The following is a 16,400-nucleotide window of genomic DNA, read 5'->3' on the forward strand; positions in this document are numbered from 1 at the left end:
AAAACAACATTCAAGATAAGAATTATGTTAGTTTATTATGGTGATATTCCTCAGTTCTCTGTTAACAATGGGATAGAAACAAGCTGTAATTGTCAGTCTCTCAGTGCAACTACATGTGAAGACATGCAAGGGGTAGTGTGAGGTTGACTTGGAGACTGTGAATAAGCTGTTGACTGTCAATCACAGTGTTAGAAGGCACTGAGCGGTGAAAATGGATGTGATGCTAAGGACACTCAGAAACTGTAGCATGTAAATGTAGTATGACAACACAGTGACAACATTCAAACAACAGACTGGTTAGGCTTTCAGTCTTTCACTTCAAACTGGGGTACAGTACAGACTTACAGTCTTCCTCCACTCCTGATGTTTAAAAGTCATCCATTCCCTCAGTAAAAAGGCCCTCCATTTGGACTGAGCTGTAGAACTTCAAATGAAATATTTAAGGATTTTCAAGTTAATCCAGAATTAAAGGTTCAGATTAAGTTAACCAGGGCATTTTGATTCCCTGTGATGTTTAAGAAAGCCTATATGACACTCTTACAAAGAGCATGGAGGCACTATGTCTGATTATACAAAGACATATTCAATGAATAAGTCAAATTTTCACTTAAAAATGCAGGGGTACTGTTCAAATACAATACTACTTACAAGTATGTACAAATATATTTTTAAATAGCACCATTTTAGTTCCCCCTGCAGGTAAATGTTTGGCATTGCAAAGATAATTGTTTTAGCATTTTCCACTGAATATGGCCTTATTGAATTTTGGATCCGTCCTTGGCGTGGGCTAGGAGAACCTCACTGGTCCCTCTGCCCAGTCCCAGCACTGAGAAGCTCAGAAATGGACCAGTAGCACTCAAATTACCCTCTGTCGGACAGAGACAGAGGGAAAGGAAGTGAGGAATAGAGGAGAGGAGGAATGGAGAGATGGGAAGAAAGAAATTGTGAAAAATGGATAAACGTGAATGACAGCAAGGGCATGACAGGTCAAGTATAAAAGTATTGAGGAATAAAAGTGGAGAGAGAGGGAGGGTGAATAAATCGATGACATGGATGACAGGGCATGACATGTTAAAACCTATAAGACACAACCTTCTTTTCCTTCCATAATTACCAAATCAGTGCACGTCATTGCGCAGTGAACATCTACTTCTAAGGTATTTTTAATCATTCAATGAGAAACCTTTTCTTCCTGAATGAAGGACTTACCTCCATAATAATAGAGCAGAGCTAAGCCCACTGCAAGGCTAAAGCAACTCAGGAAGAACAGAGGTCCTGCAAAGAGAGGAGAGATAGTATGCATCGTCTTGATGAGGGGGCACTGGACCGTGTAAATGGTAAGACAATCTCATAACATGGTAGACAGACAAACAGAGACAAGCAGGCATCATCATACTGAGTGATGTTATACCCATGGCTTCCTCTAAAGAAAATATATCTCTCGACCATGTGATCGGTAGTTGCTGGTTCATTAGAACTGTTCATTGACCTACTGTAAGGATAACAAAGTATTAAAAGAAATTAGGATAGAGGTTGTTTTGCGGGCGTGTGAGTGACACGTGAGCTGGTCTGACCTATAAAAGCAGAAAACTGGCTGATCACACTGAATGGAGGTTACTAAATGGCCACATGATGCTTAGCTGAGGTTATGGAGGTGACAGGGATGGATGCAAAACAAATCTTAGGTTGGATGCTTGACTGAGCTAAAAAAAAATGTGCTTAACCTACTCATAAGAAGCAACAGTTCCACAAAATTCTATTCCTAACAGGTCAAATTCGTTCAACTTCGAAGAAGAAATATACTATACAGTTGTTCCCTAACATTTGCATTCTGAAGGAACTGTCAACTTGTATCCAGTCAAGTCGTTAGTTATCCTTAGCACTAGTGTAATATTGGATTTACCCCTGTCATTAAGTACATATCTCTCCATGCGGCGGGCCACAGTGTTAGTCCCCATTGGGTCTGCAGGCTCTAGAACAAAGACACACGGAACACTGTTAGTCAGTCTCCACAGCATCACACACAGACACACAAATTGGCAAACATCTGTAAATAGGAAACTGACAGTGAAAGAGACAGATATAGAAACACACAGAGAAAGAGAGAGAGAGAAACGACCGGTATACAGACAGATGGGGACACACACAGCAAAAGATCAGTAAATCTACTCAGTGCTGTACCTCTTCTGCGGCTGACTCTGGTAGGCAGGTTGAAATAGACATTGTAGGCGTGGATCTGAAGCCCCCTGTAGAACTCATGACACGCCTCCTCTCCCTTCCCCTGCAGGTGCACCAACAGCTCAGCCAATCGCACCACAGTGGGCACACTCAGGTTCCTGAACTGGAGCAGAATTAGACAAGCATCCAATCACAAGTGTCCACCCAATTATCCATAGTGCATTCATGGATCTATAATAAGTACTTCATCCTGACTGTTATTGTCAATTATTCCCTAGAATTACAAAATACTACATAACACATTTCAAAAACAGAATCATTGAAAATTGCATGACCATTTGTGGCTGAAAAAGGTAGAGGCCTGGATGGTGAGGGTTCCCTGGTGAGAGTGGTAATGTAAAGCTGTGTGCACCCTGTAGTGAAGTACTCAATCCCTTCAGACAGTTAGCATACTCACTAGGCTACTTACCCTCTGGGCCTCCTTGTCAGTCAGTATCTGAGGGTAGATCCTGTTGAGCTGCAGCACCAGCTTGTCCACCAGCTCAGTGTGCATCCTCTGGTCTGAACACAGGAACTGGGAGTCTCTCTGCAGCTGCACATGGTAGCCGTCTGAGTATGACCAGGGAGCTAGGTAATACAGGAGATAAGGCACAAATGAATACACACTTTAATTAAACTATTTATTTCGTTTTACAATGTATAGCAAACATAGGACTTTTGTTTCAGAAGCACATAAATGGTCTCTTGCAACGCAATTTTTTATTTATTTAATTTAACCTTTATTTTACCAGGAAGGACTTTGAGATTTAAAATCTCTTTTTCAAGAGTGTCCGAGCCAAGATAGGCAGCACCAAGTCATTACAAAAATTACAGACAAACAACATGAAAAACTACAAGTAAATCTAGTAAAAACCATAGAATTCACAAGAGTATAACAAAATCAAAAACAGCAAGTTAAAAACATTGACAGGTCAGGGAATCTGTCTCAAGATCATTCATCGGTGATTTAAAAATAGCAATCGGGACAAGTTCTTCCAGTGTAAAAGTATTTTGTAAGGCGTTCTAAGACGATGGCGCAGAGTACCTTTGACCAAATTCAGTTCGGGCATTTGGAACAGTGAGCAGGATAAAGTCCAGCGAACGAAGAGAGTACCCACCCCATTTCGGAACAATAAAAATGCCCAAATAAAAAGGTTGTAAACACAAAATGGCTTTGTAAATAAAAGTATACCAGTGACTGAGCCTACGAGTGACTAGAGAAGGCCAGCCAACCCTGGTATACAAAGTGCAGTGGTGCGTAAGGGTTTTACAGTTTAAAATAAATCTCAAATAGAGTGAACAACGCACACCCCTACATGCTTTAACTGAACTAGTGTCACTGAGGTCAGATTAAAGAGGCAGGTTTAATTGTAACTCTGAATACTTGGCACTGAACAGCACTGTTGGCTGTCTACACTAGTCTATTCTGTAAACCATGGTTGTAGGCATTAGTCCTCCAAGAGGAAACAAGGGTTAAGAGGTTTAGTGTCCCTTTTTAGAAACATTAATTGATCTTGCCACGCAAGGGGCACACTGCGTTAGTGAAGATGCACCATGCAAAAGAGAAAGTGTTTACATTCTGTATTTACGCTCGTTGGTTACAGTGTTGCATGCATGGCAACATTAGTTGAAGCATTGCTCGCATAACCCTTGGTACAAAGTATCAAATTGCTATTGGCATATACAGAATATTAATGTATGTTATTGCGAGTTCTACTCAAATGTAAATCATATTTACAGTGTTTGTGGTAAGTGTAGGTCAAATGTTGGTCAAAATAACCAAGTAAAATACGACCAATAGTCTACTCTATCTTGATTTGTTATTGAGATTGAGAAGGTCAGCAACAGCCAGCCACCAGGTCGTGGCGGCGACGCGACATGGTGGCGATAGTGAGTGGCAGATTGTCCTCTGCTGCGCATGATTCACACATAACCAAAGCAAAAGCCCCAAAATATTTATTCAAATTCACTAACCTGCCATGGAAGATAACGGAGATAAGGCTTGAGGCTTCCCCCTTTTCGACCGATGACTACCTGTTAGCTAACTTCCTGCTCTCCCTACTTTGACGCTCTTCCCATGTTGACACCACAACCGGCCGTGCTCTGTAGCCTTGTGCACGAGGGACTATTAAAGAGTGGCGTCACTGACTGATAAATGTACCAGAATAGTTAAATGTCTAAGCTACTATTAAATAACGTGTACCTACACTGTTATTACGCGGCAGCCTACCTACCAATGTAACTCATTTATTTAACATTGTCCATACAAACCAAGCCAACAATAGCAAACAAAACCAACAATATTTTCCATACAGACAAAACCAACAATAACACACACTGTACAGTACCAGTCAAAAGTTTGAACACAACTACTCAATCAAGGGTTTTTATTTATTTGGACTATTTTCTACATTGTAGAATAATATTGAAAACGTCAAAACTATGAAATTACACATATGGAATAATGTAGTAACCAACAAGTGTTAAACAAATCAAAATATATTTTATATTTCAGATTCTTCAAAGTAGCCACCATTTGTCTTGATGACAGCTTTGCACACTCTTGGCATTCTCTCAACCAGCTTCATGAGGTAGTCACCTGGATGCATTTCAATTAACAGGTGTGCCTTGTTAAAAGCTCATTTGTGGAATTTCTTTCCTTTTTAATGCGTTTGAGCCAATCAGTTGCGTTGTGACAAGGTAGGGGTGGTATACATAAGATAGCACTTTTTGGTAAAATACCAAGTCCATATTATGGAGAGAACAGCTTGAATAAGCAAAGAGAAATTACAGTACATCATTACTTTACGACATGAAGGTCAGTCAATCTGGAAAATGTCAAGAACTTTTAAAGTTCCTTCAAGTGGAGTCGCAAAAACCATCAAGCACTATGATGAAACTGTCTCTCATGAGGACCACCACAGGAAAGGAAGTCCCAGAGTTACCTCTGCTGCAGAGGACATTATTTTATTTTTTTATTTCACCTTTATTTAACCAGGTAGGCTAGTTGAGAACAATTTCTCATTTGCAACTGCGACCTGGCCAAGATAAAGCATAGCAGTGTGAACAGACAACACATGGAGTAAACAATTAACAAGTCAATAACACAGTAGAAAAATGTCTATATACATTGTGTGCAAAAGGCATGAGGAGGTAGGTGAATAATTACAATTTTGCAGATTAACACTGGAGTGATAAATGATCAGATGGTCATGTACAGGTAGAGAGAGATATTGGTGTGCAAATGAGCAGAAAAGTAAATAAATATAAACAGTATGGGGATGAGGTAGGTAAAGTTGGGTGGGCTATTTACTGATAGACTATGTACAGCTGCAGCGATCGGTTAGCTGCTCAGATAGCAGATGCTTGAAGTTGGTGAGGGAGATAAAAGTCTCCAACTTCAGCGATTTTTGCAATTCGTTCCAGTCACTGGCAGCAGAGAACTGGAAGGAAAGGCGGCCAAATGAGGTGTTGGCTTTAGGGATGATCAGTGAGATACACGTGCTGGAGCGCGTGCTACGGGTGGGTGTTGCCATCGTGACCAGTGAACTGAGATAAGGCGGAGCTTTACCTATCATGGACTTGTAGATGACCTGGAGCCAGTGGGTCTGGCGACGAATATGTAGCGAGGGCCAGCCGACTAGAGCATACAGGTCGCAGTGGTGGGTGGTATAAGGTGCTTTAGTAACAAAACGGATGGCACTGTGATAAACTGTATCCAGTTTGCTGAGTAGAGTATTGGAAGCTATTTTGTAGATGACATCGCCGAAGTCGAGGATCGGTAGGATAGTCAGTTTTACTAGGGTAAGTTTGGCGGCGTGAGTGAAGGAGGCTTTGTTGCGGAATAGAAAGCCAATTCTAGATTTGATTTTAGATTGGAGATGTTTGATATGAGTCTGGAAGGAGAGTTTACAGTTAAGCCAGACACCTAGGTACTTATAGATGTCCACATATTCTAGGTCGGAACCATCCAGGGTGGTGATGCTAGTCGGGCGTGCGGGTGCAGGCAGCGAACGGTTGAAAAGCATGCATTTGGTTTTACTGCCGTTTAAGAGCAGTTGGAGGCTACGGAAGGAGTGTTGTATGGCATTGAAGCTCGTTTGGAGGTTGGATAGCACAGTGTCCAAGTACGGGCCGGAAGTATACAGAATGGTGTCGTCTGCGTAGAGGTGGATCAGGGAATCGCCCGCAGCAAGAGCAACATCATTGATATATCCAGAGAAAAGAGTCGGCCCGAGAATTGAACCCTGTGGCACCTCCATAGAGACTGCCAGAGGACCGGACAGCATGCCCTCCGATTTGACACACTGAAGTCTGTCTGCAAAGTAGTTGGTGAACCAGGCAAGGCAGTCATCAGAAAAACCGAGGCTACTGAGTCTGCCGATAAGAATATGGTGATTGACAGAGTCGAAAGCCTTGGCAAGGTCGATGAAGATGGCTGCACAGTACTGTCTTTTATCATTGGCGGTTAAGATATCGTTTAGTACCTTGAGCGTGGCTGAGATGCACCCGTGACCGGCTCGGAAACCAGTTTGCACAGCGGAGAAGGTACGGTGGGATTCGAGATGGTCAGTGACCTGTTTGTTGACTTGGCTTTCGAAGACCTTAGATAGGCAGGGCAGGATGGATATAAGTCGGTAACAGTTTGGGTCCAGGGTGTCTCCCCCTTTGAAGAGGGGGATGACTGCGGCAGCTTTCCAATCCTTGGGGATCTCAGACGATATGAAAGAGAGGTTAAACAGGCTGGTAATAGGGGTTGCAACAATGGTGGCGGATAGTTTCAGAAATAGAGGGTCCAGATTGTCAAGCCCAGCTGATTTGTACGGGTCCAGGTTTTGCAGCTCTTTCAGAACATCTGCTATCTGGATTTGTGTAAAGGAGAACCTGGAGAGGCTTGGGTGAGTAGCTGCGGGGGGGGCGGAGCTGTTGGCCGAGGTTGGAGTAGCCAGGAGGAAGGCATGGCCAGCCGTTGAGAAATGCTTGTTGAAGTTTTCGATAATCATGGATTTATCGGTGGTGACCGTGTTACCTAGCCTCAGAGCAGTGGGCAGCTGGGAGGAGGTGCTCTTGTTCTCAATGGACTTCACAGTGTCCCAGAATTTTTTGGAGTTAGAGCTACAGGATGCAAATCTCTGCCTGAAGAAGCTGGCCTTCGCTTTCCTGACTGACTGCGTGTATTGGTTCCTGACTTCCCTGAACAGTTGCATATTGCAGGGACTATTCGATGCTATTGCAGTCCGCCACAGGATGTTTTTGTGCTGGTCGAGGGCAGTCAGGTCTGGAGTGAACCAAGAACAGATATAGCCATATCTGTTCTTAGTTCTGCATTTTTTGAACGGAGCATGCCTATCTAAAATGGTGAGGAAGTTACTTTTAAAGAATGACCAGGCATCCTCAACTGACAGGATGAGGTCAATATCCTTCCAGGATACTCGGGCCAGGTCGATTAGAAAGGCCTGCTCACAGAAGTGTTTTAGGGAGCGTTTGACAGTGATGAGGGGTGTTCGTTTGACTGCGGATCCGTAGCGGATACAGGCAATGAGGCAGTGATCGCTGAGATCCTGGTTGAAGACAGCAGAGGTGTATTTGGAGGGCTAGTTGGTCAGGATGACGTCTATGAGGGTGCCCTTGTTTACACATTTAGGGTTGTACCTGGTGGGTTCCTTGATGATTTGTGTGAGATTGAGGGCATCTAGCTTAGATTGTAGGACTGCCGGGGTGTTAAGCATATATACAGTGCCCTGCGAAAGTATTCGGCCCCCTTGAACTTTGCGACCTTTTGCCACATTTCAGGCTTCAAACATAAAGATATAAAACTGTATTTTTTTGTGAAGAATCAACAACAAGTGGGACACAATCATGAAGTGGAACGACATTTATTGGATATTTCAAACTTTTTTAACAAATCAAAAACTGAAAAATTGGGCGTGCAAAATTATTCAGCCCCTTTACTTTCAGTGCAGCAAACTCTCTCCAGAAGTTCAGTGAGGATCTCTGAATGATCCAATGTTGACCTAAATGACTAATGATGATAAATACAATACACCTGTGTGTAATCAAGTCTCCGTATAAATGCACCTGCACTGTGATAGTCTCAGAGGTCCGATAAAAGCGCAGAGAGCATCATGAAGAATAAGGAACACACCAGGCAGGTCCGAGATACTGTTGTGAAGAAGTTTAAAGCCGGATTTGGATACAAAAAGATTTCCCAAGCTTTAAACATCCCAAGGAGCACTGTGCAAGTGATAATATTGAAATGGAAGGAGTATGAGACCACTGCAAATCTACCAAGACCTGGCCGTCCCTCTAAACTTTCAGCTCATACAAGGAGAAGACTGATCAGAGATCCAAAAAATACAGTTTTATATCTTTATGTTTGAAGCCTGAAATGTGGCAAAAGGTCGCAAAGTTCAAGGGGGCCGAATACTTTCGCAAGGCACTGTATATATATATCAGGAATCAAGGTAAGACCCAGATGCAGACTGTCGAAGTAACACTGTTTATTGTAACAAACGGGTGGGCAAAGACAGGTCAAGCCAGGCAGGGGTCGAAAATCCAGAGTAAGGCAAAGGTACAGGACGGGAGGCAGACTCACGGTCAGGGACAGGCAGGGTTCAGTAATCCAGAGTAAGGCAAAGGTACAGGACGACAGGCAGGCTCAGGGTCAGGCAGAGAGGTCAGGCGGGCGGGTACAGGGTCAGGACAGGCAAAGGTCAAAACCGGGAGGACAGGCAAAGAGAGGCTGGGAAACGATAGGAGCTGACAGGAAAGGTAGGCTTGAACGAACAAGACAAACTGGCCACAAACAGACAGAGAACACAAGTATAAAAACACAGGGGATAACAGGGAAGAAGGGCGACACCTGGAGGGGGGTGAAGGCAAGCACAAGCAGATCAGGGCGTGACAGTACCCCCCTTAGGGATGCCTGGGCGTATACCTGGTTGACTGGGGTTCCGGCAGGGGGAGGTTGGCAAAAGGGCCGGGTCCAAGATGTCTTTAGCGGGAACCCAGCACCTCTACTCCGGGCCATAACCTTCCCAGTCAACCAGGTACTGGAAACCCCTGCCCCATGGTCGAACCCTCGGGAGGCGTCTCACCGTGTACGCTGGCTGGCACTCGATGACACGGGGGGAAGGATGGGCCTAGAAACAGAAGACATGGGGTAGTCAGACATGGTTTTGACAGAAAAGGTAGGACAAAAATACGGAGGATACAGGTCAACAGAGGATGAACAGCAGAGGGGCTAATGATCTTGAACCGGGGGGGACAGGTCTCGGCTTCCGGGGGTGTAGCGGCGGGCCAGTGCCTCAGCCCTATGGCGACGTGTCAGTGTCTCAGACTTGACCTTCTTGGATACTGGTCGGTGCTGCAGAAGCGAAGTGGCCCGGGCCTTACTGAACCCCTCCCGGAGGTCCTGGTACTCTGTGCAGCTGGCGGAGAGGTCCGGGGCAATTTCCAAGCCCCCCGGAAGACATCCCGGGGCAGGCAGAGCTGACTTCAGGCAATGAGTGTGGCAGGACGGGCTACAGCCCATAATGGCACCTGTAGCCCTGTCAATGGAGGGATTGTGTTACTGGAGCCAAGAGAATCCCAATACCACGGGGACCTGCGGAGACTCAACCTGCAGGAATTGGATAGCCTCGCTGTTGTTCCCCGACCCTCGTAGGCTGATGGGGGTGGTCTGGTGGGTGACCCAGCCTATAGAGCGCCCATCCAGCACTGGGGATGCCCAGCTCTGACACCAGGGTAATGTCCATGAGACTCACATCGGCCCCGAGTCGATCAGTACCTGGAGAGACTTGGATTGGTCGCCCCACAGCATGGTGGCATAGAGAGGGGGGCGAGTAAGGAGACAATAACAATTATCTTTCAGACCCACCAGTGTACTCACTCCAACGAATGAGCTAGCTCTCTTGAAGGAACAAGTAGACACAAAATGACCGGCAGAACTGCAATACAGACAACTCTGGGTCTCAAGTCTGCGTACGCGTTCGGCTGGAGACAGCCCTGCCGAGCTGCATCGGCTCGGGAAGAGGTGAATCGGCAGTCTCCGGAGGTTCTTGGAGGGACTCGGGTAAACACAGATGCTTTGGGGGATGTAGACGCCAGGGACTTCTGGAGTTCATCAGCAGCAAGTTGGGATCCCCGAGTGAGTGACTGGGACCGCAATCGAACCTCTTGTCCCTCCTACATTCCCGTAGCCGACCATCGATCCGGATGGTTAAAGCGATGACTGAGTCGAGATACATCAGTAGTTCTTGGGCTGCCAGCTCATCCTTTACCTCCTCTGATAATCCATGCAGGAACATGTCGAACAGTGCTTCCGGGTGCCAGGTACCCTCCGCTGCTAGCGTGCGGAACTCCACCGCATAGTCTTCCACAGTGAGGGTGTCCTGCCGAAGCTGGAGTAACTCCCGGGTAGCCTGTCTCAATGTTAACAGTGAAGTGGCGACTCCAGGATGCTGGCCTTCTAGGCAGAGTTCCTTTGTCTAGAGTTCATCTGTCCAGTGTCTGTGTTCTTTCTTAATCTTTTCTTTTTATTGGCCAGTCTGAGATATGGCTTTTTCTTTGCAACTCTGCCGAGAAGGCCAGTATCCCGGAGTCGCCTCTTCACTGTTGACGTTGAGACTGGTGTTTTGCGGGTACTATTTAATGAAGCTGCCAGTTGAGGACTTGTGAGTCGTCTGTTTCTCAAACTAGACACTCTAGTGTACTTGTCCTCTTGCTCAGTTGTGCACCGGGGCCTCCCACTCCTCTTTCTATTCTGGTTAGACCCAGTTTGCGCTGTTCTGTGAAGGGAGTAGTACACAGAGTTGTACGAGATCTTCAGTTTCTTGGCAATTTCTGGCATGGAATAGCCTTAATTTCTCTGAACAAGAATAGACTGATGAGTGTCAGAAGAAAGTCTTTGTTTCTGGCCATTTTGAGCCTGTAATCGAACCCACAAATGCTGATGCTCCAGATACTCAACTAGTCTAAAGAAGGCCAGTTTTATTGCTTCTTTAATCAGAACAACAGTTTTCCTTGGATTAGCTAACACAACGTGCCATTGGAACACAGGAGTGATGTTCTCCGTAGATATTCTCTGCTTATGTAGATATTCCATAAAAATCTGCCTTTTCCCGCTACAATAGTTACTTACAACATCAAAACATGTTTACACTTTATTTGTGATCAATTTGATGTTATTTTAACAGACAAAAACAAGGACATTTCTCAGTGACCCCCAAAAATTATTTTTTATATATTCTTATATTTTATTTTTGCATTTTCCAATTAAGAACATTCAAAACAAAAGTGAAAAGATATTAGACAACGATAGGACAAAGTGACAGTAACAGACGAACATAACAAAAATACATTATAATTATAGTTATATAAACAAACATACAAAAATAAAAAATATTTAAAAAATATTTAAAAAATAACGAGACATTGGATCACCTGCCGTAGGCTACATAATATACATTACTTGTGAAACATTATGTGAGGATTATATATAGATTCAATCAATGAGATGTGGGGGGAGATTCTCCATATAGTCAATAAAAGGTTGCCAAATTCTGTAAAATGTCTTTAACTTATTCCTCAAGCAGGAAGTGATTTTCTCCAAAGGGATACAACTATTAACTTCCGAAAGCCACATTGCAACTGGCAGGGAGGAATCCAATTTCCATTTCAAGGCAATACATTTAGTGACCCCAAACTTTTGAACGGTAGTGTACGGTTGAAGTCGGAAGTTTACATGCACTTAGGTTGGAGTCATTAAAACTAGATTTTCAACCACTCCACAAGTTTCTTGTAAACTAACTATAGTTTTGGCAATCTACTTTGTGCATGACACAAGTCATTTTTCCAACAATTGTTTACAGACAGATTATTTCACTTATAATTCACTGTATCACAATTCCAGTGGGTCAGAAGTTTGCATACACTAAGTCTATTGTGTCTTTAAACCGCTTGGAAAATCCCAGAAAATGATGTCATGGCTTTAGGATAGGATAAAGTAATCCTTCTCACCCCCCTTAAAAGATTTAGATGCACTATTGTAAAGTGGCTGTTCCACTGGATGTCATAAGGTGAATGCACCAATTTGTAAGTCGCTCTGGATAAGAGCGTCTGCTAACTGACTTAAATGTAAATGTAAATGTTTAGAAGCTTGTCGATTGGCTAATTGACATAATTTGTGCCAATTTGAGGTGTACTTGTGAATGTATCTCAAGGCCTAACTTCAAACTCAGTGCCTCTTTGCTTGACATCATGGGGAAATCAAAAGAAATCAGCCTAGACCTCCACAAGTCTGGTTCATCCTTGGGAGCAATTTCCAAACGCCTGAAGGTACCACATCCATCTGTACAAACAATAGTACGCAAGTATAAACACCATGGGACCATGCAGCTGTCATACGGCTCAGGAAGAAGACAAGTTCTGTCTCCTAGAGATGAAGGAACTTTGGTGCGAAAAGTGCTAATCAATCCCAGAACAACAGCAAATGACCTTGTGAAGATGTTGGAGGAAACAAGCACAAAAGTATCTATATCCACAGTAAAACAAGTCCTATATCGACATAACCTGAAAGGCAGCTCAGCAAGGAAGAAGCCACTGCTACAAAACCGCCATCAAAAAGCCAGACTACGGGCTTGCAACTGCACATGGGGACAAAGATCATACTTTTTAGAGAAATGTCCTCTGGTCTGATAAAACAAAAATAAAAAAAAATAGAACTCTTTGGCCATAATGACCATCATTATGTTTGGAGGAAAAATGGGGAGGCTTGCAAGCCGAAGAACACCATCCCAACCGTGAAGCACGGGTGTGGCAGCATCATGTTGTGGGGGTGCTTTGCTGCAGGAGGGACTGCTGCACAACACAAAATTGATGGCATCATGAGGTGGGAAAATCATGTGTATATATTGAAGCAACATCTCAAGAAGTTAAAGCTTGGTTGCAAATGGGTCTTCCAAATGGACAATGACCCCAAGCATACTTCCAAAGTTGTGGCAAAATGGCCAACAAAGTCAAGGTATTGGAGTGGCCATCACAAAGCACTGACCCCAATCCTATAGAACATTTGTGGGCATAACTGAAAAAGCGTGTGCGAGCAAGGAGGCCTACAAACCTGACTCAGTTACACCAGCACTGTCAGGAGGAATGGGCCAAAATTCACGCAACTTATTGTAGGAAGCTTGTGGAAGGCTACCCGAAATGTTTGATTCAAGTTAAACAATTTAAAGGCAATGCTACCGAATACTAATTGAGTGGATGTAAACTTCTGACACACTGGGAATGTGATGAAAGAAATAAAAACTGAAATAAATCATTCTCTCTACTATTATTCTGACATTTCACATTCTTAAAATAAAGTGGTGATCCTAGCTGACCTAAGACAGGGAATTTTTACTAGCATTAAATGTCAGGAATTGTGAAAAACTGCGTTGAAATGTATTTGGCTAAGGTGTATGTAAACTGTATAGTGTGTTTGTTATTGTTTGTTTTGTCAATATGGAAAATGTTAAATAATAACATGAATATATCTATAACATGAGTATATATATAAAATATATATAAATTGAACAAAAATGGAAATGCAACATGCAACAATTTCAATGATTTTACTGAGTTACAGTTCATATAAGGAAATCAGTCAATTGACATAAATTTAATCTATTGATTTCACATGACTGGGAATACAGATATGCATATCGTGATCACAGATACCTTAACAAATAAGGTAGGGGTGTGGATCAGAAAACCAATCGGTATCTGGTGTGGCCATCATTTGCCGCATGCAGTGTGACACATCCCCTTGCGTAGAGTTGATCAGGCTGTTGATTGTGGCCTTTGGAAAGTTGTCTACTCCTCTTCAATGGCTGTGCGGAGTTGCTGGATATTGGTGGGACCTGGAACACGCTGGTCACCCTAAAGTCTTGCTGCCGTGCATGTTTGCTACTATCAGTGTTGACCTTGCCTATAGTAAACTCAGCAAAAAAAGAAAAGTCGCTTTTTCAGGACCCTGTCTTTTAAAGATAATTAGTAAAATTCCAAATAACTTCACAGATCTTCTTTGTAAAGGGTTTAAACACAGTGTCCCATGCTTGTTCAATGAACCATAAACAGTTGATGAACATGCACCTGTGGAACAGTCATTAAGACACTAACAGCTTACAGACGGTACGAAATAAGGTCACAGTTCTGAAAACTTAGGACACTAAAGAGGCCTTTCTACTGACTCTGAAAAACATCAAAAGAAAGATGCCCAGGGTCCCTGCTCATCTGCGTGAACATGCATACTGCAAGGAGGCATGAGGACTGCAGATGTGGCCAGGGCAATAAATTGCAATGTCCGTACTGTGAGACGCCTAAGACAGTGCTACAGGGAGACAGGACGGACGGACAGCTGATCGTCCTCGCAGTGGCAGACCACGTGTAACAACACCTGCACAGGATCGGTACCTCCGAACATCACACCTGCGGGACAGGTACAGGATGGTAACAACAACTGCCCGAGTTACACCAGGGATGCACATTCCCTGCGTCAGTGCTCAGACTGTCCGCAATAGGCTGAAAGAGGCTGGACTGAGGGCCTGTAGGCCTGTTGTAAGGCAGGTCCTCACCAGACATTACCGGCAACAACGTCGCCTATGGGCACAAACCCACCGTCGCTGGACCAGACAGGACTGGGAAAAAGTGCTCTTCACTGACGAGTCGTGGTTTTGTTTCACCAGGGGTGATGGTTGGATTCCCCTCTGATCCTCAACACTGGGGCCCCACAAGGGTGCGTTCTGAGCCCTCTCCTGTACTCTCTGTTCACCCACGACTGCGTGGCCACGCATGCCTCCAACTCAATCATCAAGTTTGCGGGCTGTATCACCGCCTGGTACGGCAACTGCTCCGCCCACAACCGTAAGGCTCTCCAGAGGGTAGTGAGGTCTGGACAACGCATCATCGGGGGCAAACTACCTGCCCTCCAGGACACCTACACCACCCGATGTCACAGGAAGGCCATAAAGATCATCAAGGACAACAACCACCCGAGCCACTGCCTGTTCACCCCGCTATCATCCAGAAGGTGAGGTCAGTACAGGTGCATCAAAGCTGGGACAGAGAGACTGAAAAACAACTTCTATCTCAAGGCCATCAGACTGTTAAACAGCCACCACTAACATTGAGTGGCTGCTGCCAACACACCGACTCAACTCCAGCCACTTTAATAATGGGAATTGATGGGAAATGATGTAAAATATATCACTAGCCACTTTAAACAATGCTACCTAATATAATGTTTACATACCCTACATTATTCATCTCATATGTATACGTATATACTGTACTCTATATCATCTACTGCATCCATATGTAATACATGTATCACTAGCCACTTTAACTATGCCACTTTGTTTACATACTCATCTCATATGTATATACTGCACTCAATACCATCTACTGTATCTTGCCTATGCCGCTCTGTACCATCATTCATTCATATATCTTTATGTACATATTCTTTATCCCCTTACACTTGTGTCTATAAGGTAGTAGTTTTGGAATTGTTAGCTAGATTACTTGTTGGTTATTACTGCATTGTCGGAACTAGAAGCACAAGCATTTCGCTACACTCGTATTAACATCTGCTAACCATGTGTATGTGACAAATACAATTTGATTTGATTTGATTTGCATTTATTGTTGAAGGAATGAGCATTACACTGAGGCCTGTACTCTAGAGAGGGATCGATTTGGAGGTGGAGTGCCCGTCATGGTCTGGGGCGGTGTGTCACAGCATCATCGGACTGAGCTTGTTGTCATTGCAGGCAATCTCAACGCTGTGCGTTACAAGGAAGACATCCTCCTCCCTCATGTGGTACCCTTCCTGCAGGCTCATCCTGACATGATCCTCCAGCGTGACAATACCACCAGCCATACTGCTCGTTCTGTGCGTGATTTCCTGCAAGAAAGGAATGTCAGTGTTCTGCAATGGCTAGCGATGAGCCCGGATCTCAATCCCATTGAGCACGTCTGGGACCTGTTGGATCAGAGGGTGAGGGCTAGGGCCATTCCCCCCAGAAATGTCCGGAAACTTGCAGGTTCCTTCGTGGAAGAGTGGGGTAACATCTCACAGCAAGAACTGGCAAATCTGTTGCAGTCCACGAGGAGGAGATGCACTGCAGGCAGTACCTAATGCA

General features: G+C 44.2%; 1 protein-coding gene across 2 annotated transcripts; it reads right to left on the reverse strand.

Annotated features, from left to right (window-relative positions):
- Nucleotides 1-16: 16 nt before the first annotated feature.
- Nucleotides 17-4,438, reverse strand: LOC118359615 (caspase recruitment domain-containing protein 19-like). 2 transcript variants are annotated; one of them, XM_035738165.2, is made up of 6 exons: nt 4,192-4,427; nt 2,648-2,805; nt 2,182-2,341; nt 1,904-1,972; nt 1,210-1,275; nt 17-868 (listed from the first exon to the last, which is right to left on the reverse strand). In XM_035738165.2, the coding sequence occupies exons 1-6, from the start codon at nt 4,196-4,198 to the stop codon at nt 756-758; spliced, it is 573 nt and encodes a 190-aa protein (XP_035594058.1). In that variant the 5' UTR covers nt 4,199-4,427; the 3' UTR covers nt 17-755. The 2 variants fall into 2 exon arrangements, with proteins under 2 accessions (XP_035594058.1, XP_035594059.1); XM_035738166.2 differs by lacking the exon at nt 1,904-1,972 and having other exon boundaries at nt 4,192-4,438.
- Between the last annotated feature and the right edge of the window lie 11,962 nt (nt 4,439-16,400).

Source organism: Oncorhynchus keta, chromosome 27, assembly GCF_023373465.1.
Source record: "Oncorhynchus keta strain PuntledgeMale-10-30-2019 chromosome 27, Oket_V2, whole genome shotgun sequence".
In the NCBI taxonomy this organism is placed as follows: Eukaryota; Metazoa; Chordata; class Actinopteri; order Salmoniformes; family Salmonidae; genus Oncorhynchus; species Oncorhynchus keta.